This window comes from Trichechus manatus, unplaced genomic scaffold (assembly GCF_000243295.1).
Source record: "Trichechus manatus latirostris isolate Lorelei unplaced genomic scaffold, TriManLat1.0 scaffold00005, whole genome shotgun sequence".
NCBI lineage: Eukaryota > Metazoa > Chordata > Mammalia > Sirenia > Trichechidae > Trichechus > Trichechus manatus.
In genome coordinates this window covers 13,499,383-13,521,531 of record NW_004443941.1, presented here as the reverse complement: position 1 = coordinate 13,521,531, position 22,149 = coordinate 13,499,383, and the positions used below count along the sequence as shown (strand labels likewise).

At 41.1% G+C, this 22,149-nt stretch overlaps 1 protein-coding gene across 4 annotated transcripts in view; it reads left to right on the top strand.

The window, feature by feature from the left end:
• The first annotated feature begins 7,767 nt into the window (after positions 1–7,767).
• PPP1R21 (protein phosphatase 1 regulatory subunit 21) overlaps positions 7,768–22,149 on the top strand; it is a 72,851-nt gene continuing 58,469 nt past the window's right edge. Inside the window, exons 1-2 of one of the 4 annotated variants that reach the window (XM_023735335.1) lie at positions 7,768–7,781; positions 21,983–22,051. Coding sequence is in view for 2 of the 4 variants with exons in the window: in XM_023735322.1 (XP_023591090.1) it covers positions 21,914–22,051 (138 nt within the window). In the remaining 2 variants the exon portion in view is untranslated. Of the gene's footprint in view, positions 7,782–7,805; positions 7,971–19,540; positions 22,052–22,149 lie in introns of those variants that run through there. The other 3 variants (XM_023735330.1, XM_023735327.1, XM_023735322.1) reach the window with 3 other exon arrangements.

Below are 22,149 nucleotides of genomic sequence, written 5' to 3'. Positions count from 1 at the left end.
AAAGTGGACACACGTTAGTCCCAAAAGGGCACTTGTAGAGTTGCAGAGACCTTACTCTGCTCCTCTGTATGATACTGACAGTGAGTACTGAAAAACCAAACCCACTGCCATCAAGTCAATTCCAACTCATAGAGACCCTATAGGACAGAGGAGAACTGCCCCATAGGGTTTCCAGGGAGTGGCTGGTGGATTCAAACTGCCGGCCTTTTGGTTAGCAGCCGAGTTCATAACCGCTGCACCACCAAGGCTCCAACACTCAGACAGTGGGGGTGAAATCAGAATTTTGAAGCAGAAGAATTGAAGAAGAGAGAGCTCCATGTTTAAGAAAATCCAACTAATTATTAGCAAAATCGAATGGTTATCAAGATTAATGTCAACAGTGATAAGTCATGGTGGTAGTATGTACTCTTGATATGGTATGCTGCAAATGGCGCTCTACCTCTGTCCTCTTTCTCCCCTAAACCCACAACCCCAGCCTGATCAAGAGAAAAACCAAACCCATTGCTGTCGGTTCTGACTCATAGAGACCCTATAGGACAGGATTTGAACTGTTGACCATTTGGTTAACAGCTGAACTGTTAATCACTACGCCACCAGGGTTCCAATCAAGAGAAAAAGCATCAGACAAATCCCGTTAGAGGAGCATTCTACAAAATACCTGACCCGTACTCCAAATTATCAAGGTCGTCGAAAACAAGGAAAGTCTGAGAAACTGTCACAGCCGGGAGGAGCCTAAGGAGACAGGATGAATAAATGTAATGTGTGCTGAACGGGATTCTGGAACAGAAAAAGGACATTAGGTAAAATCTAAGAAAATCTGAATGAAGTATGGCTTTTAGTTAATAATAATGTAAAAACCAAAGGGGTCATTTTCGACTACATACTGAAATGTAGAGCTTACAGAAATGGATAAGGACGAGACGATATGATGTCTGGCATTTGTTTTAAATTAATTAAGTGGGGTGGAAGAACGCGGATGGGGTTATAGGCCAGGAGTTGGCGATTATTGAGATTGGGTAACGTGCCCATGGGGTTCATTATGCTACCCTCTCTATCCTTGTACGTGTTTTCGAAGTGCTCATAATAAAAAGTTGTGTCGTTAGTTGCTGTCAAGCTGACTCCGACTCATGGCAACCCCGTGTATAACAGAACGACAAACGGACAGGCAGGTGGTGGAAAAAGTTAGAAACCTCAAAAAAAAAAAAAATCCAATAGGTTGATTTCTATAAACGTGGGTGCTGCAAGTGGCCGTTTCCTGCCATCAAGCCTGGGAGGCAGAGAAAACCAGTTTTGGGAGAGGGAAAAAACAAAAATGAAGCAAAAGAAGAAAACTCGGTTGAGAGACAAGGCTTGAGCTGTAAAATGTTTCTGCTTCCCACCCGCCCCAAGGCCTGGCTGCACCCTGCCCTTGGATTGTTCCAGACAATTCTGGACCCTGGATACTTAGATCACCGCCCCCGCCACCCCCCAACGCCCCTTTTTTCTTTCATGAAGCTATGAGTCTAAACATATGCCAAGGAGTATACTGCATCCTTTGGCACTCACTCCCCTCGTCTAGGACTCATTCACCTCCTGACTATTTAAGCAAAATAGTAAAAGGTTTTCTATATGCAAGCACTTAACGGAAAATACAGCACATGGCAGAGGTGGGGAACCTGGGTTCTAGTTTTGATCCTGCCAGTGTGGGTTATGTGATCTTGGACAAGCTACATCAATGGTCAGCGCTCTGCGCCCTTCCTGTCCGCCATCCTCCCCGCCCCCCGGTCTTGGAGCAACTAAGCAAGAGGACTGGGGTACTGCCAAAGGAAGAGGTTGCAAAACTTCAGAGTACAGAATTCCTATCTTCAGTCGGGTCCCTCAAAGTTGCAAATCATCAGATTCTGTTCGCGTTTCGCCCCACTGAGCGTGCATTACAAAGCCTGAACTTTGGAGATAGCTGCTCAAGAGAAAGGTCAGGTGGAGGGAAGTTTTCTTTCTTCCTTTTTTTGTTTTTTCATTTCATAGTAGAGTGCTATACATTTTCCCACAGGACTAAAAATAAAACTATCCACAAGGACAGTGCGTTATAATAAAAGGCCCACCAGTTGCCTCCCTTAATCCTTCACCCATAGCCACCCATATAAACACTCTTTGTTGTCCGTTATCCTGGTAATCAAATGTGGTGACCAGTTGTGATCCAAGCCAGAGAGGATTTTTGCTTAGTTATCTTAGTAATTGCACGGGGAGGTGTTGGTGGGACTAGCTCATCTTCCAATGTCACTGCAGTAGCTGCTCCATTCAGCAGGCTATTAGGGAGTAGAACTATGATTTAAAAGCATGGATAGCTTTGAAGCTTGAAACAAGTTCTTCATTTTCAGATGTATGCAAAGATGAGAAACATATCTACAGCCAAGACAGCAAACACGTGCCTCTACTGTTCCATGAAAGAATGTTCACTCAGAGGCTGACAGTATCATCTAAAGAACCCAATGGCATAATTGGTCATTGTCTGTATGGTCAATGGAAGTTCCACGCTGTTCTGGATCTATATAAATACTACACATTAGTGCCTGCTTTGTATCAGCAGAATCCATCTGTTGCCCCACTATGTGAATCTCTAAAGACATGAGATATTAAATATACAATATATTTAAATACGAGTTGCTCACTATTGGATTCAGTAAGCTATTTAGGGAATGGCATTTTGTTTACCCATTTATTTGTTGATGGGCGCTTGGGTTGTTTCCACCTTTTGCTTACCTCTTTTGACTATTGTGACTAATGCTGCAATGAACATTGATGTACAAGTATCTGTTTGAGTCCCTGCTTTCAAGTCTTTGGGGTATATACATAGGAGTGGAATTGCTGGGTCATATGGTAATTCCTTGTTTAACTTTCTGAGGAACTGCCAAATTGTTTTGAACTGCGGCTGCACCATTTTGCATTCTTACCAGCAGTGTATGAGAGTTCCAATTTCTCCACATCTTCACCAACACTTATTTTTTCTTTCCTTTTCTTTCTTTCTTTCTTTTTTTTTTTCCAATAGTAGCCATCCTAGTGGATATGAAGTGGTATCTCATTATGGTTTTGATTTGCATTTACCTAATGACTAATTGGAGACCTGGTGATACAACAGTTTAATGCTTTAAAGGTTGGCGGTTTGAACCTACCCAGTGGCTCCAAGGAAGAAAGACCTGGTGATCTGTTAAGATTACTGTGTAGGAAACCCTATGGGGCAGTTCTACTCTGTCACATGGGATCACTACGAGCCCAATCAACTCAACAGCATCTAAAAAAAAAAAAAAAAAAGACTGTGTTGAGCATCTTTGTTGAGCATCTTTTCATGTGCTTATTGACTATTTGTATATCTTCTATGAAGAAATGTTTATTTGAGTCCTTTGCCCAACTTTTAATTGGGTTATTTGTCTTTTTGTTGTTGAGTCATAGGAGTTCTCTTTATGTTCTGGATATTAACCTTTATCAGAAATATGTTTTCCAAATATTTTATCCCATTCTGTAGGCTGTCTCTTCACTTTCTTGATAAAGTACTTTGATGCACAAAAGTTTTTAATTTTGATGAAGTCTAATTTATCTATTTTTGTTGTTGTTGTTGCTTGTGCTTCTGATTCGTACCTAAGAGTCCACTGCCAAAAACAAGGTCCTGAAGCTTCACTTGTACGTTTTCTTCTAAGGGCTTGATGATTTTAGCGCTTGTATTTAGGTCACTTATCCATCCTGAGTTAATTTCTGTATATGGTGTGAAGTGGGGGTCCATTTCATTCTTCTGCATGTGAAAACCCAGTTATCCTGGTACTTTTTTTGTTTTTAAAGAAATTTTGAGGCCTTCCTTCCTGAGAATGTTTTTATTATGCCCTCACAGTTGAATGATATTTGGCTCGATATAAAATTTTAAGTTCAAGCGATACCATTTCTTGAAGAGACTAGTTTTTTCTCATTGGATGGGGCATCCATGTCAAAAATCAATTGGCCATAGATGTATGGGTTTATTTCTAGACTCTCAATTCTATTCCATTGGTCATATATCTATCAAGAGCTTGGCTGCTAATCAAAACGTCAGCAGTTCAAATCCACCAGCCACTTCTTGGAAACCCTATGGGGCAGTTCTACTCTGTCCTATAGGGTTGCTATGAGTCTGAACCGACTCGACGGCACATAACAATAGTCACATACCAATACCACCCTTCCTTGGGATTTTTCATACTGGAACTAAGTAACCTAGTTTCTCTCTGGAGGCACAGGACCTGTGGGCCACTATGCTTGCTACCGCACAGAAGCAGAACTAGAGGTAGACCTGTAGGAAGAGGCAGAGACAGAGAGTGCGAGAGGTGCAGGAGCATTCAGATTCTAAGTTGTGCCTAAGGCCCTGCAGCTCTTCTTTTCTTCGTATGGTTCTGTGAGACATCCACACATCCTTCTCGTAAATTCACTCTTTAGGTCCAAGCTAGTTTGAGCTCAGTTTCTGACATCTGCAACTGAAAACATTCTAAAAACAGTAATGCTTTTAAATGCTTTAATAATCAGCACAGCACTTGAATATTTGCAGTAGGTCCAAGCAACCTTCACAAGTATACTGTGTTTTATAGGTTGAGACAATTGCTGGTAAGCATACGGGACAATCGAAATGTAAGAAAAATTTTGTTATTGTGACATAGAGCACCGATATACAAAAAATGCACAAGACAAAAATGTACCTGCAAGGCATTATCACATGTTAACACCTATGTCACCATCATACAGGTAAGAAATAGAACCTTGTCAGTACCCCAGAAGCCTGTATCATGCCGTCTGCCGGAGACTACCATTTCTTCGCCACAAAGTGTTCACTCTCTCAGCTCTTATGATTACCACTTTCCTACCTTTCTTTCTAGTTTTTTCACCCAAGCATGCATACCTGGACCTCACTGTTAGTTCTCCCTTTTTTTAAAAAACTTTAAAGAATGAAATTACACATTTTTTTAGGGGCCTGGCTTCTTCTTCTCTGGATTATTTTTGAGATTCATCCAGTTGTTGACCTCAGCTGTAGTTCGTCTTTTTTCATCGCTGTTTATAGTATTCCATAACATGAATGTACAATTATTTATCCATCTGTTCTGTTTATAAACATTTACGATTTTTTTTTTTGAAGGGGCCGATTATAAATATTAGAGCCTTGGTGACGCAGTGGTTAAGAACTTGACTGCTAACCAAAAGGTCAGCAGTTCAAATCCACCAGCCACTCCTTAGAAACCCTATGGTTCTACTGTCCTATAGGGTCACTATGAGATGGAATTGACTTGACAGCAGTGGGTTTGGTTTTTGGATTATGAATATTGCTGTTATGAATATTATTGGTGAACATTTCCGAGCACACATTTTTGTTGGTTACATATGTAAGAGTAGAATTGCTAGATCATGGAGTATGCATCTTGTCAGATGAGTTGAAAATACTGAACTCTTTTCCCAAATGACTGTACAAGTTTACACTCCTACCAGCATTTGATGAGTCTCTCTGCTTTCGTGTCTTCACCAAGATCCGTCTTTTTTTTTTTTTATTGTACTTTAGTTGAAGGTTTACAGAGCAAATTTCTCATTAAACAATTAATACACCTATTGTTTCGTGACATTGGTTGCCAACCCCATGACATGTCAACACTCTCCCCTTCTCGACCTTGGGTTCTCAGTCTTTTTAATTTTAGCCATTTGTGTGAGCATGCAGTGGTCTCTCACTGTGGTTTTAATTTCATTTCCTCCTGATACTAATGAAACTGAACATCTTTTTGCATGTTTATTAGCCATTTGTATACTTTCTTTTGTGAAGTGCTTGTTGAAGTCTCTCCCCCAATTATCTACTTGGTTGCTTGTCTTTTTCCTTATTAACTTGGAGGAACTCTTTATACATATATATATATACATATATGTTTGGATATGAGACCTCTGCTGGTCATTTATATTGTAAATCTCTTCTTCCACTCTGTGGCTTACCTTTTCACTCACTTACTGGTGTCTTTCAAGGAACAGATTCTTATTTTACTATAGTCAGGTTTATCAATCTGGATTTTAAAACAATCCATTTGACAGAACAACCAGGGTAGGTAGTGGAAAATAAATTTCTCAATTCAGTAAAATTAAAACGTACACAGGCCCTGTGGATAAAGTTGAATATTCTTTCTTTGAATGCTGTTTCTGGGACGGCAGGTTTGTTGTTGTTAAATAATGGGAGATTCCATTATGTTACATTTACAATGTTTAATTCTGCCACTTGGTGGTGCCATGGGAAAGTAATAATAATAATTTTAAAACTATTGTTCTGCAAGTTCGCTGGACAGTACGACTTGGTTATTATCACACTGAAAAATATAAACAACATTTAAAAAATACTAGAATCCTCTTACATATCACAATGGCTGGAAATGCATACAACCTCAGCCTTTCACCGTAAAAACCCAGACTTGCTCATAGCCAGATCATTTTTTTAATTATGGAAAAAAAGTCAAGCATTCTAAAGTGACAATATAGCAAACAGCCCTGTACCTATTACCTAGGATTAGTAAATGTTAACATCCTGTCATATCTGCTTTTAAAAAATTAAAGAAATAAAAGGAAAATTCATGCTCCTTTGTTCGCCCCAGTCTGTTCACTGGAGGCAACCACTATCCAGAATTTGACGGGTATCCTTTCAGTTCTTGTTTCTGTCTTTTTAGGGCATGTTCATATGTCCATGAACAATACAAACGTTATTTCATATTGTTAAAGATGTATCTTTTCTTATTATAGTATGCGGCAATTTACTTCTTCATTCAACCTGGTGTTTTGCCATTTCCTCATATTGGTATACATAGATCTAGTTCGTTTTACTGCCATATTGTAATTTCTGGCAAACGTATACTGAGATTACTTATTCATTCCTTTAGCAGTTAACGTTCCCATGCTGCAATGAATGCAATGTCTAAAACAACATCTAGCATGTCCTCAAAAAATATTTAATGAATGAGTGGAGGCAGGCTTTTCATTCAAGCAAAAGGGGCACAAATTATCTCATATTTTTTTGCTTCAACTCCCCAATTACTTGCTGTTAACGTCCACTTTATTCTGCATGCGTGGCAGAAGTCACTCCTTTTCCCCAATCCACTGAAAAAGGCTCTGATGTGGTGTACGTATGGGGGCAGGGGTGGGTGGGTGGAAGTGGATAGAGAACGGACACAAAGAAATCTCAGTATCGAAATACAAAAAAACAGTATCAAGGTTTGCATGGTCAGGAGCAGGGGAGGGTGGTGGCAGCAAACGGTTATAAATTTGGGAAGGTCTTAGAGTTTACAGTGCAGGGCATATCCTGTGCAATCATATCGGGCTAACGAGGCAGTGAAATACACAGGTCTGTCTCTCCATCCGGCTTCTGAAAGACGTAACCATCAAACGCCAGGCGGTTGCCATAGGAACCAGCCGGGGTAGACAGCCAGAATTCTTGACGTGCTTAGAATGTTTCTTCTTCCGGTCCTCCACCCTTAGCAACCACCGCCCCTCTCCTTCGTTCCCCGCCCACTTGTGGGCTCTCATCATTCTCTTTCGCCTTTCGAGTCTCTCCTTCTCGGTTCCATGTCGCCATCTTGAACCATGCATCAAGATGGCGCCCACTCGCCCCAGAGTCAGAGCCCAGGCGCGCCAGTGAGGGTGCACGCGCACGTCCTGGGGCGTAAGAAGGCGGGGCGGTTAAGTCAAGACGTCGCCCCGCCCCTGGCAGTCGCCCCGCCCCCGGCCCTACTCCGCCTTCCTCCCACCGGGCGAACCCGGAAGTGGAGGAGGAGGTGCGGCGGCTGTGGCGCTGGCGGAGCGGGCGGGCGCTGGCGGAGCTGTACCCGGGAGCGTGTCTGGGGCTAGGGTCTGGGGGCGGGGCTGAGCGTCCTGGGCAGCCTGGCCTGGACGGGGCGGGGGAGGCCATGGCCTCGGCAGAGTTGCAGGGGAAGTACCAGAAGCTGGCTCAGGAGTACTCGAAGGTACCCATCGTGGGCGGGGAATAGGGGGTCCCCGGCCCTGCGGCCTCGGGTTGCCTTGGCAGCGACTACTAGGGATGGAGGGGGACAGCGGAGGGGCAAGCGAGCACTCCCCGTCTCTGTCCTCTGCCCTCTCTGTCCACCATTACCTTGCCTCCACCTGCACCTCCCAGGGGATGCGGCCGGGCGGTGTCTGGGTCCGTGTGCATTTCTGCGAGATGGAGCCGGGGGTTTGATTCTTCCTTCTCACTGAACAAGCAGGCTTGGGACTGGGATGTCAGAAATTCTGGCCAGGAGGGGCAGGGAAGGGTGAAGACCACTTCCTCCTCTCGCTGTTTACTCTATTTTCCCAGCCCAGTAACGGGGAAGAATCAACCTTTCTCCCATCCCACAAGGGATGATATGATTTATTTGCCCCCCACCCCCGAAGCATTTCGGGAGGGTAAATAGAGTGTCATACGTGTAAACTGCCTCACCAGGGATGGGTGCTTTCACGAGATGATGTCTGGAATGATGTCGAGAGCTAGAGTGCTGGGGATGTGTCATTTTCTTTTTCCCTCGGTCACCTGGAATAGGGCAGAGCAAACAGCAGGTGCTCAATACACGTTGAATTAAGCAGAATAGGGATCTGTCCCTCTTGTCGCCCTTATGGCCTCAGTCTTTTAAATGATGAAACCCTTTCCTTGGAAAAGGGCAGTGCTGCTTCTGGGTAGGGTGTTTCTGCCTTCAGAATATTCTAATGAACTTACCAAGTCAGATTTTACATCTGTGGAAATCGATCGGTTCAGCAGCCATTACAAGTCTACAGTTTTCATTTATCTTGGCATTCATGGAAGCAACAGGAAGACTTAACCCCATTTTGGAGAGACTGAGGCACGATTTTTTTTTCTTAACGGTTTTATTTACCTAATACCTAGCAAGGTAAAAATGAAACATTCCTTGGAGATAAAACAAAACTTATACCTAAACATACATACTTAGTCTTTTCACTATCAAATAGGGAGTCTTTTGAGATCCTACACTTACTCCGTCAGCGCTGCTATTGGCAAAACTTTTTTGCAATTCTATTTAAAATTGTCTTTGGAGCCTATGACACGTTTTATATATCATCAGGGATGGCAAGTTTTCATCCTTTGAAGGAGGATTTTTTTTTTTTTGCTTTAAAGGGCCAGACGTTGTTTGGAATAAATCCATATGATAAAAGCGGGTGGGGAGAGGATAGCAGCGCTCAAGCTCAACTCTCCTGTTTTGGGCTAAAAGTGTTTCATGAGTATAAAGTAAAGGGGCTGATTTTCTTCAAATAGTAAACTAAAAAGGCAAAAGAGGAGGTTCAAAAATGTTTCGAGCAGTGACTGCATTGCTGAAAGAATTGTGTAGCCTTCCAAAGTAATCAAAACTAAAAGGTTTTATTCTTCTGGATATGTAAACTCATTCATTCAATAGACATTTATTACGTGGCCCTGGTGAGCAATCTCCTAGGGTCTGTTGAGTGAGGCAGGGTTCCAGCGAAAGAAGCTCACTGTTAATAGAATGTTTAGACATGGTACATAATTATACAGTATGAGAAGTGTCTTGCTGTTCTGTGGGAGCCCAGAGGAGACAGGCAAGTAAGGTAGAAGTTAACTCAGGTTGGAGAGTAGGGAAGAGGTAGGGAGGGAAGTAGCATTTCAGGCAAAGGGACAGCCTGTGTGTGCTGATGTGTCAAGACTCTAAGGTACATGGTAGGGAGTGGTAACATGAGGTTGGAGAGGTAGTTGGGACCCGATCGTACAGAATTGTGGATGTCATATAAGAAGTTTGAACTTTATCGTTTGAGTAGTGGGGAGACATCAAAGATTTTTAAGGAGGGGAGTGATGTTACTTTTTTAGGAAGGAAACTGGTATATGGAGGATGGGTTGGGCTAGGCAAAGACTGGTGAAGAGAGAACCAGACAGGAGGCTGCTGGAATAGTTTTAGGAAGAGTAATGTAGGATTGGATAGAGTTAGAGACTGTTGGGATGGAGAGAAGGATTTTGTTACTCTTTAGTCATACCTCATTTCTGAGTGCCTGCTTTGTGCATGTGTTTATATGCACTCATCCTTGCGTCTCATTCATTCTTTGGAACGTTGTGATTAATTGGATGTGGTGAGTGAGTCACAGTTGACCGTGAAGCTCTGAGGTGAGGGAACACGAGTGCCGCTGACAGAATGAGGGATGGCAGGAAGGAGAGCCGGTTTGGAGCCGAAGGGGTGCATTAAAGGTTAGATGCAGTTGTAGAATTTTAGGGTTGGAAGACAAATGTATCTTATTCATAGTTTGAGGTGTGTTGGGATAAGTGCCAAAAATTTCTAGCGGAGGCGGACTGGCTAAAAGTCAGGATGAAGGCTAGAGCTTTTGGAATAATTCCCATAAACATGGTAGTTAAACCGTGAGAGTTAATCAAAGAGAACACTTTGGGTAGAAACTGGGAATGATCGGTGGGAAGGATGTGACAGGAGGAGACGCTAAGCCGACTGTAGAGGGTCTGCCAGGCTTGGGGAGTGTCTCCCCTTTTGGGCAAGGCCATTTGTTTATTCTTTTAGTTGCAATGCGGTGGAAATGTAAGATCACCAAGAGAACAAAGACCAGTCAAAAGATTACGTGTGCTTTTTAATTCTAAGCAATTTCTAGATAAAATCTGTGCTGCCTCTAGCCATTTGCCTGCTGAATGACCATTCTGGCAAAAGGAAGGGGTGTTCTACCTTTTTATTACTTTTCCTGGGGCAGAAATTGTGGGCTGATGTTGAAATTCAGCTACATCTTCCTTTTGCCTTATTTAGGATATAAAGAAACAAGATCTCCTCTTAATATACAGAAAGAGGCCTACATACTAAGAGAGCTGATCCCTAAACAAACGACACTTGCAGATTCTACTCATTCTTCCTTAATGTAGACCTCAGCCAGTATTCTAGGAAAGAGCCCATTCCTTGCTTAAGAACTTTGGTCTTAATCTTTCTTTCTGAGAAGGATAAAAAGGGTCTCCCATAAAGGAGACTGAGAGTCTAATTAGATAAAAAGGTGACCCATGAGTGGATGAGAATTTCTGAAGCAGACAGAGTGCTAAAAGCATGAAGTATGATAGAAAGTTCTGTAAGAATGGACACTAAGACCCCAGTGGTCTGGGCAATTAGGAAGTCATTAGAAGCTTTTCAAATTTCAGGTTCAGTAGAGTTAGGGGGAATGGGGAGGTATGTAGAGACTGGTTTTCAGAGGTTTATGGAGTTAATAGGTGATAGATGCAAGCTAGCTGTTGGAGATGAGAGGGAAAGCTAATTAAGTTTTCCTCAGTTACTACATTGTAAATTCAAAATCAAAGACCGTTTCTTACTTGGTGTTCTTCCCACGGCCCACCCTGTGTCTGATGTGCTGCTGTATCTTGCTAGGGAGAAGGGAGGCTGAAAGTACTCCGTTCTGGCTCGTTTGATTTCAGCCTGCCTTCTTTGCAGGAGCCCCTGCCCTTGTCTATGTGTGCGAGCAAGTTTCACGTTGTATGTGCCTTCTCAAAGTGTGCCACGCTGGGTCAGTGGTTGTCAAAGTGCAGTCCCTCACCAGCATCATCAGCATCGTTTGGGAATGGGTTAGAAATGCAGATTCTCAACCCTTACCCAGACCTACTGAATGTGAAACTCTGGGGTGAGGCCCGGCAATCTGCGTTGTAACAAACCTGTCCAGTTGCTCGGTGCGCGCTGAAGTTGGAGAACCATTGCCCAGGGTAAGGGTGTCAGCTGCAGTATAGTAGTTTTTGTTCAAATAAAGATAATCTTTTTAAGCTCTTTTTGAGGCAGTGAAAAACGGGGAAAGCCTAACATCTATTCTTTGTTGTAACAGTTTGCTTGGCCATTGACGTTTCCTGTAGTTACTAAGGAGATCTTTGCCTTTGGAAAAGCTCATTAGGCTTATACTCTTAGTACAGAGTTACTGGTATTGGGAAGGAGTCTGTTTTGATTTATATGTTTACTTTCTATAATGGGGCTTGGGGATGCCTGACTGATCACCCCCTCCCATAAGATAAATAGACTCAAGATTAGATTACAATCGAGTACTCAGCTTTCTAAAACCTGTGGTTTGAAAACCTGATGTGTAGGATTTACTTGTAAAGTTGGATTGGAAAACAGGTTTGGGTCCGGTGCTAACAGAACTTTCTGTGATACTGGAAGTGTTCATATCTGCGCTGTCCAATAGGGTATCCACTTGCCGAGTGTGACTCTGGAGTACTTGAAATGTGGCTAGTGCATCTGAGGATGTGAATTTTAAAATTTGTTTAACTTCAAATAGTTTATGTTGAAGTAGTCACGTGTGACTGTTGGTTACCATCCTGGATAGTGCTAGTGTGGACCCTTGATCAGGGTCTAGGTGAGTCCCATGAAGATACTAAAGATTCTGGTTCCGTAGGTCTGCCTGGGGCCAAGATTCTGTTCCCAGCTGGTGTGGTTGCAGCTGTCTGCAGGCCACACCTTGCAAGGCCCTAGAAAATCAAGGGGCATCCTGCTTGTTTCCTCTTAGTTCATCGGACTTACCCACTCACAGATGGTGCAGCTCAACTGCAAAGCTTAAAGGTGCAAGTTTGGTCCTAGTGAATTTACCTGCCCTGGAACAGGTGCAGGAGAAGGGGTTCCATTTGAGGACAGGTCTGAGAGGAGCAGCTTTGTCCTGCCTTGCTGAGAAAGTAACCCAGCCACTAGTATGTAGTACATAGCCTGCAGATACTTTCTACCACCTCCTGGAGGAGGAGCAAGGAAGGAGATGAAGAGAGAGACTAAAGGGTCTTCCCAGAACTTTAAGCCCATTGCCGTCAAGTTGACTCCGACTCATAGCAACCCTGTAAGACAAAGTAGAACTTCCCCACAGGGTTTCCAAGACTGTAAATCTTTACAGAAGCAGACAGCCACATCTTTCTCCCATGGAGCGGATGGTGGGTTTGAACTGCCAACCTTTCAGTTAGCAACCAAGTACTTAACCACTGCGCTACCAGGACTCCTTAAAATCATTAACATGTTAGAACCAGAATTGGGTTGAGGGATCATCCAGGCTGGGGATACTGAAGCTGGAGTCCACAGATGACTTCCCCCCAATACCATATGCAGAATTTTGTGTTTACGTGCTTAAGTGCATTTTTTAGGGAGCGGGCCCTTAACTTACTAGATCCCCAAGGGTTCCAGGACCAGACAAGATTAAAATCATAGTTCCAGGCTAACCTTAACCCTTCATTAACAGATGAGTTAACTGAGACCTGGCAGGTTAAGTGACTTGTCCTAAGTCATATAGCTGGTTGACGATAGAGCTAGGATCAACACACCTATCCGACCTTTCTCTGCATGTAAGACTGATCTGTGATATTTGGGGATTCACGCATCTCCAGTTCACTCAACTGTGGTTTCAGTCCATTATGAGTTAGATAAACTTCCCTAAAGATACATTCAGTTGTGACCCTCCTGAAGAGCTTTACTTTGAGAGCACTTCAGATGAGAGCATCACAGGGAACTCCAGCAGAGCTCTGAAATGGTGAGTGGTGGGAGGTCAGCTCAGGGCATTCCTGAATTGTGAAATTATCTTAATTGCACTTTTTCTTAACTAGTTAACAGTTTTGTTTCCTAAAGTGATAGGATCTGAGTAGACTTTTCTTCATCTATGGGTAAGTCTTATTGTAAGGTAAGAAAGTCCTCAAACCTCAACCATGAGAGGAAAGAATGTATAGAATGACCTAGATTTTAGCATGTTTCCCCAGCCCTCTATGTACTTAATGGTTGAGTGGGCTATGTTTTATTAGTGATGTTGCCTGAAACCATTAAGCTTGCTGAGAGGATTAGCTCTGTAGACAAGGGTTTAAAAACGATTCTTTGGCATATGTAGAATTTCTTTTTTTGGAATTCTGCAAATGGCTGTTAGAGCAGGCCCCTGTGGCTTGCTCTGGGGCTCCCTGCTCCCTGGAAGGCAGTAGTGGAAAGAGCACAGTGGTCTTTACAGCCAGCCAGATCTGGGTGGGTTTGAATCCTAGCTTTGCCTCTTTCTAACAGTGAGACCTGGAGCAGATTTCTGACATCTTTTTTTTTCTCTTGGCTTTAATAAAAAGAAATTTGTTTTCTCACAGTTTAGGAGGCTAGAGTCTGAATTTAGGGTGCTCGTTCTAGGGGAAGGCTTTCTCTCTCTTTGGCTCTGGAGGAAGGTCCTTGTCCCTTGAGCTTCTGCTTCTGGGTGATCTTCATGTTGCTTGGCATCTTTTTTTCCCCATCTCTGTTTACTCCTTTTAGTTATTTATTTTTTAATTGTGTTTTAGGTGAAAGTTTACAGCACAAATTAGTTTCTCGTTCAAAAATTTATACAGAAATTGTTTTGTGACAGTGGTTGCAGTCCCCACAATGTGTCAGCACTCTCCCCCTTTCCCTTTAAACTCTGGATTTCCTGTGTCCATTCGTCCAGTTTTCCTGTCCCTTCCTGCTTTCCTGTCTTTGCTTTTGGGCGGTGTTGCCCATTTGGTCTCGTATACTTGATCGAACTAAGAAGCATGTGTCGTTGTTTGTTTTATAGGCCTGCTTAATCTTTGGCTGAAAGGTGGACTTTGGGAGTGGCTTCAGTTCTGAGTTAGCAGGGTGTCGGGGGGTGGGGAGGGCATAGTCTCGGCAATTTCTTACATCTTTGAACCTCAGTTTTTGTTTTTGTTTTTCCTATAAAGTGAGTTGCTTTAAATCTTGAAGCAGCTGGTTTTTGACATGACTTAAAAAACCAAAACATCAGACGTTCCAACTTTTTAAAATTAAGCGACATATACTCCATCCCATCTCTGAAGCCTAGGATCAGGATTTTGGTGAGGCTTAGAGAAGGGTTTAGGGATGAGTTTAGGGTTGTCTGTTGCACACATTATTTATTTAGATTTTTTTTTTTTATTGTACTGTAGATGAAGGTCCACAGAACAAATAGCTTCTCATCAGACAGTTAGTACACATATTATTTTATGACATTGGTTAACAACCCCACGACTCGTTAACACTCGCCCCTTCCAACCTTGAGTTCCCTATTACCAGCTTTCCTGTCCCCTCCTGCCTTCTAGTCCTCGTCCTGGGCTTTTGTGCCCTATTACTCTCGTTTTGTTTTATGGGCCTGTCTGATCTTTGGCTGAAGGGTGAACCTCGGGAGTGACTTCATTACTGAACTAAGAGTGTGTCCAGGGGCCATACTCTTGGAGTTTCTCCAGTCTCTGTCAGGCCAGTAAGTCTGTTCTTTTTTTTGTGAGTTAGAATTTTGTTCTACATTTTTCTCCAGCTCTGTCCAGGACCCTCTATTGTGATCCCTGTCAGAGCAGTCAGTGGTGGTAGCCGGGCACCATCTCATTGTACTGGACTCAGTCTGGTGGGGCTGTGGTAGTTGTGGTCCGTTAGTCCTTTAGACTAATTTTTCCCTTGTGTCTTGTTTTCTTCATTCTCCCTTGCTCCCGAAGGGGTGAGACCAGTGGAGTATCTTAGATGGCTGCTCACAGGCTTTTAAGACCCCAGATGCTACTCACCAAGGTAGAATGTCAAACATTTTTGTTATAAACTGTGTTATGCCAGTTGAGCTAGATATTCCCCAAGACCATGGTCCCCACAGCCCTCCGCCCAGCAATTCAGTCCCTCAGGGGGTTTGGATGTGTCCATGGAGCTTCCATGACGTTGCCTTGTACAAGTTGCACACATTAGTTTGTAATGAAGAAAAGCTGAACGTTTAAAAGTTTGTTTTATAGGGTTGTAAAACACGTATAAATGTCAGTGTCCGCACATGAAGACAGCCTTGTCAGAATGGTTCTAACACCGAAGATTGTTGAGCATTAGATGAAAAAATGCATATAGATGGTTCACCTCTCTTTCTCCACAGACCCTCCTAACAGTTGGTGAAGTGATCTAAGGTAATAAAACCCTAATCCCAAGCCAATTATCCTATCACACATTGTCAGAGTGAGAGATATCATACTTGGCTTACCTCTACTCTCTTCTTAGAGAAACAGCTTTGTGATAGGCCTGACTGAGGCTGGGCTGGTCCAGAACCAAAGTTGTATATAGCACAGGGCAGAACACTGGTCATTACAGAGTTAGATGCAATACCTTTGAGGATTCTTGGTGTCCGTTAGGTCTGGAGAAGAGTCTTGGGAAGGAACTGTTAAAATAATAATAGTACCTTATGGTTTTTTGTATAATGCATTACTGTTAATGCCTTTTATGTACAGTATTTAATTTGATTAGTTAAAAATGTAGTAAGTAAATTATCCCTAGCACTGATATGTCATTGTAGGTGGGCAATACAAGGAAGTATACTATATGGTCTCTATCATGAAGGACTGTTTAGTTGACAGATGGTATCTCATTGTAGTTTTGATTTGCATCTCTGTAGTGGTTAAGAGCTACGGCTGCTAACCAAAAGGTCGGCAGTTCAAATTCACCAGGCACTCCTTGGAAACCCCATGGGGGCAGTTCTGCTGTATCCTATAGGGTCACTCTGAGTTGGAATCGACTCCATGGCAACAGTTCGGTTTTTGGTTTTAATGGCTATGATAGCGAGCCTCTCTTCGTGTGTTTGTTGGCTGCTTGGATGTCTTCTTTGGTGAAGTGTCTGTTCATGTCCTTTGCTCATTTTTTAATTAGGTTGTCTTTTTGTTGTTGAGTTGTTAGAGTTTTCTGCAAATTTTAGAGATTAGAACCTGGTCAGATATGTCATAGCCAAATTTTTTTTCCCCATCTGTAGGTTCTCTTTTGGAAAAGTCTTTTCATGTGCATAAGTATTTGATTTTCAGGAGGTCCCAGTTGTCTGGTTTATCTTCTACTGTTAGTGCTTTTTTAGTTATGTTTGATAGTTTATTTATGCCATAAATTAGGGCTCTTAGGTTTGCCCCTATTTTTTTCCTATGATCTTTATGGTTGTAGATTTTACATTTAGGTCTTTGATCCATCTTGAGTTAGTTTTTGTGTATAGTGTGAGGTATGGATACTGTTTCATTTTTCTGCAAATGGATATTCAGTTTTGCCAGCACTATTTGTTAAAGAGACTATCTCTTCCCCATTTAATGGATTACAACCCTTTGTTGAAGATTAACTGTCCATATGGTGTATAGATTTATTTCTAGGTTCTCAATTCTGTTCCCTTGGTCTGTATGTTTGTTGTTGTACCAGTACCAGGCTGCTGTACCAGTACCAGGCTGTTTTAACTACCGTGGCTGTATAGTAGTATCTGAGATTGGGGAGTGTGAAGCCTCCTCCTTCTTCTTCTTTAGTAATGCTTCACTTATCTGGGGCCTCTTTCCTTTCCATATAAAGTTGGTGATTAGTTTTTCCCATCTCGTTAAAGAATGTTATTGGAATTTGGATAGAGATCTGTAGATCGCTTTGGATAGTATTATCATTTTCACAGTGTTAAGTCTTCCTATCCATGAGCATAGTATGTTTTTCCATTTATACAGGTCTCTTTTGGTTTCTTGTAGTAGTGTTTTGTATTTTTCTTTGTATAAGTCTTTTACATCCCTAATTAGGTTTATTCTCAAGTATTTTATCTTTAGGGGCTCTTTTAAATGGTATTGTTTTCCTTATTTCCTTTTCGGAGTTCTTCTGGTTAGCATAAAGGAATCTGACTGATTTTTGTATATTAATCTTGTACTGCACCACTTTGCTAAATCCTTCTATTAGTTCCAGTAGCTTTCTTGTAGAGCTTCTGGAGTTTTCTATGTTTAGGATCATGTCATCGGCAAATAGGGATAGTTTTACTTCTTCCTTACCAATTTGGATGCCACTTATTTCCCTATCTTGCCTTATTGCTCAGCTAGGACTTCCAGTACAATACTGAGTAAAAATGATGATAAAGGGCATCCTTATCTAGTTCTGGTTCTCAAGGGCAATGCTTTCTGTCTCTCTCTGTCGAGAATAGTGTTGGCAGATGATTTTGTATATATGCCCCAAATTATGTTTCCCTTCTATTCCTATTTTGCTGAGAATTTTTATCAAGAATGGGTGTAGGACTTTATCAGATGCCTTTTCTGTATCGATTGAGATGATCATATGATTCTTTTCCTTTGTTTTATTTATGTTGTGAATTACATTGATTGATTTTCTAATGTTAAACCATCCTTGCATACATGGTATGAATCCCACTTGGTCTGGTGTATTTTTTTTTTTTATATGCTGTTGAATTCTGTTGGCTAAGATTTTGTTGAGAATTTTGCATCTATGTTCATGAGGGATATTAGTCTATAATTTTATTTTTTAGTGGTGTCTTTGCCTGGTCTTGGTATCAGGGTTATGCTGGCTTCATAGAATGAATTTGGGAGTATTCCTTCCTTTTTTATGTTCTGGAATAGTTTGAGTAGGATTGATGTCAACTCTACTCTGAATGTTTGGTAGAATTCTCCAGTGAAGCCATCTGGGCAGGGGCTTTTTTTTTGTTGGGAGTTGTTTTTGTTTTGTTTTTAAATCATCTCTTTAATTTCTTCTTTTTGTTATGGGGCTGTTTAAATTTTCTACTTCAGTTTGTGTTGATTTAGGTAGGTAGTGTGTTTCTAGAAATCTTTCCATTTCTTCTAGGTTTTCAAATTTGTTGGAGTACAGTTTTTCATAGTATTCTGTTATGATCCTTTTTATTTCAGTTGGTTTGCTGTAATGTTGCCCATCTCGTTTGTTATTTTGTTGTTTGCATCTTTTCATTCTTTTCCTTTGTCTGTTTGGCCAGTAGTTTGTCTGCTGATCTTCTCAAAGAACCAACTTCTAATCTTCTTGATTCTTTCTCTTGTTTTTCTGTTGTCTGTTTCATTTATTTCTGCTCTCATCTTTGTTATTTCCTTTTTTCTTTTGTTGCTCTTTTTCTATTTGTTTGAGTTGTAGGGTTAAGATACTGATTTTGGTCCTTTTTTGATATGTGTGTTTATTGCTATGAATTCTCTAAGCACTGCTTTTGCTGTGTCCCACAGATTTTGGTATGTTGTGTTTTCTTTCCCATTTGATTCTAGAATTTTTTAATTTCATTTTTAATTTCTTCTACTACCTAGTGGTTTTTCAGCAGGGTGTTATTCAGTTTCCATGCATTTGATTTTTTTCCCTTGTTCTTCCTGTTACTAATTTCTGGTTTTATAGCGTTGTGGTCAGAGAAGATGCTTTGTATTATTTTGATGTTTTTGAATTTCTTGAGGCTTGCTTTGTGGGCTAAAATATGATCTATTCTGAAGAATGATCCATGTATGTTGGAGAAGAATGTATACTGTGCTGCTGTTGGGTGGAATGTTCTGTATCTGTCTGTGAGGTCAAGTTGGTTAATTTTGTTATTCAGATCTTCTGTATCTTTGTTTAGTTTCCTTCTATTCTCTCCTTCATTGAAAGTAGGGTGTTAAAGTCTCCTACTATTGTTGTGGAACTGTCAGTTTCTCTTTTCAGTGCTGTTAGAGTTTGTTTTTTGTATTTTAGAGCTCTGTCATTGGGTGTGTAGATATTTATCATGGTTATGTCTTCTTGTTGGATTGTTCCTTTAATCATTATAGGATATCCTTCCATGTCTCTTATGTTGGATTTTGATTTAAAGTCTGTTTTATCAGAGATTAATATTACCACTCCTGCTGTTTTTTGATTACTGTTTGCATGACATATTTTTTCCATCCTTTGATTTTTAACTTATTTATGTTTTTGTGCCTAAGGTGTGTCTCTTGTAGTCAACATATTGATGGGTCATGTTTTTTCCATGGTTCTCTGGAAGCAGCCATTAGGAGCTTCTGAATACCACACAGAGAAAACATGTAAAAGATTATAGATAAAAGTTAGGAAAGGGGTATGAAATGAAACCTAAAGACTGAAGTAGTATGCTGTGTTTTGGCTGTATGGTTTGAAAGTGTTGAATTCTGTTATCTAGATAGCACATAATCCAACAGTATGTTGGTATTGATTAAAAAGTAGAATACTAGAAGACATAAGTGAACCTTAAAGTGGCGTTTTTCTTTTCTGAACTTCTAGAGCAGGGGCTGGTGAACTTTTTGTGTAAAGGGCCAGATAGTAAATATTTTAGGGTTGGGGCCATATGGTTTCTGTTGCAACTACTTAATTCTGTCATAACTCAAAAGCAGCTGTAGACAATACGTAAATGAATGCTTGTGGCTGTGTTCCAGGTTATTTATAAAAACAGAAGTAGACCAAATTTGGTCCACGGGCCTTAGTTTGCAGATTCCTGTTCTAGAGAATTTAATGTCTATACAACTTTTTTACAAGCAGAAAATGCTAGTATTCTAGTTATCTTTTGGTATTTTATCTTCCTTTTAAATTGCGAGCACTTTGAAAACAGGAACTATATCTTTTACTTTTTTCTCTCCCCCATATCTTTTATTTAGCACAATGCCTTATACCAGATAAACTAATATCTGTTGCCGCTCTGATTCCATTCTAATAAGAATTCTATCTCATTTGTTGGGCACCTTATGGTTTAGAATGTGAGTTGACTTAAGTTTCTCATCTGGCTCTTGTGACAACCTTAGAAGGAAGAAGGTAGGGCAGGTATATTGATCCATTTTACCTACCACATAACTGAGGCTTAGAAAGGTTAAGCGTTCATATTGCCTAGTAAATGGTAGAGGCAGGATCTGGGTCTTCTTTCTGTTGTGACAGTGAACTGTGACTTTTTAACTTTCTAAAAATAGAGGAAGCTTGTCCTTTTAGTCTGTCTTTTGCTCTGACATCCTGCGATATTCCTGCTTCATTTCCTAGAATCTTAGCTGCATTTTCTATTGAGTTTCAAATACTCAAATATTCCTACTCTTTTGGCACAGAAAAGAGCCTTTTCTGTTCTCAGAAGACAGATCTGAGCTGTGCAGAATTTGAAGCAGATTATTTTTTAAGCGCGTAGATAAAATTGTCCTATTCTTTTCAGCGTTTCAGAGAAGAACCTGGCCTCTCGTGGTCTCTGTGCTGAGCCTGGCCGATCACACTGAGTTTATTGTTTATACTTACATGCTGTGTTCTCCCTGTTGAGAATACTTTCCTCTTACTACAGAAGTGAATTTTATCTTTCCGAGCCCTGCCAGTGGTTATACATACAGGTGTATACATAAGAAACAAGTCATCAAGATGTATAATTTTGATTTCTATACTTTATTTAAGTTTTATCTCAATTAAAAAACTATGGAACAAAAAAAAGCCCAAGTCCTACTTCTTCTCCAGAGACTTCCTCCACTTCTCCCCATTGCTTTTATCGCTTCAACCTAACTTTGTAAAATAGTAACCAATATGCACTAATTGGCATTGTGACTTAATTCTAGACTGCTGAGTCTGAATCTCAGCATTGTCACTTAACTTGTCTGGGCCTCAGTTTCCTCATCTGTAAAACGTTGATAACTATAGTACTTACCTCACAGAGTTGTGAGGATTAGGTGAGGTAATACATATGTAAAGCTCTTAAGATGGTGCCTACTACCTAATGCACGTTCACATGTAAGCTGCTATTATTACTAATTTCTAAGTTGAGCCAGCTTCTTACTTGTGTTTATATACTCTATTAGCTGATGCCTGATGACACGCCTGCCATCCCTGAGGCCACTCTCACTGATGGCATTTGCACGTCTAATATTAGGCACAGTATCCCACTAGGCATGTTGATGCCCCACATTTCATTTTATCAACAGTTCTTATTCCATAATTTGTCCAGTTGTTTGTATTTTACAAATGAATGGTGTGCCAGAATTTCAAGGAAAATGGTACGGTCAGTACTTCACTATTTGTACTAGTTTTCATTTAGGGAGGTGACTTGGCTTCACAGAAAGAACGATGGGCTAGTCGTTGATTAGTTTTATGTCTTTGGGCAGCTTAGCCTCTGTGTCCCTGTCTGAAAAATGGCAGAGTTACGACATTTACTGCCCTCTTTGGAGCTGATATATATATTTTTAATTCTGATGTATGTGTGAGAAGATATTTAGTTACTCGGTGTAATAATTCTTGTAGAGGAATGGGAATTGATTTCCTTTCAAGTGATTGCTTTATATTTAAAACTGAATTCCTGCTTGCTGTGTTTCAGCTTCGGGCTCAGAATCAGGTCCTGAAAAAAGGTGTTGTGGATGAACAAGCAAATTCTGCTGCTTTAAAGGTATGCAACAGGGTATTTGTGTCGTGAGGGCTAAGTTCATGTGTGGTGATGTGCCGCACAGGGAATTCAGCCAGTTTTCTGGGTCAAAGTCCCAACTC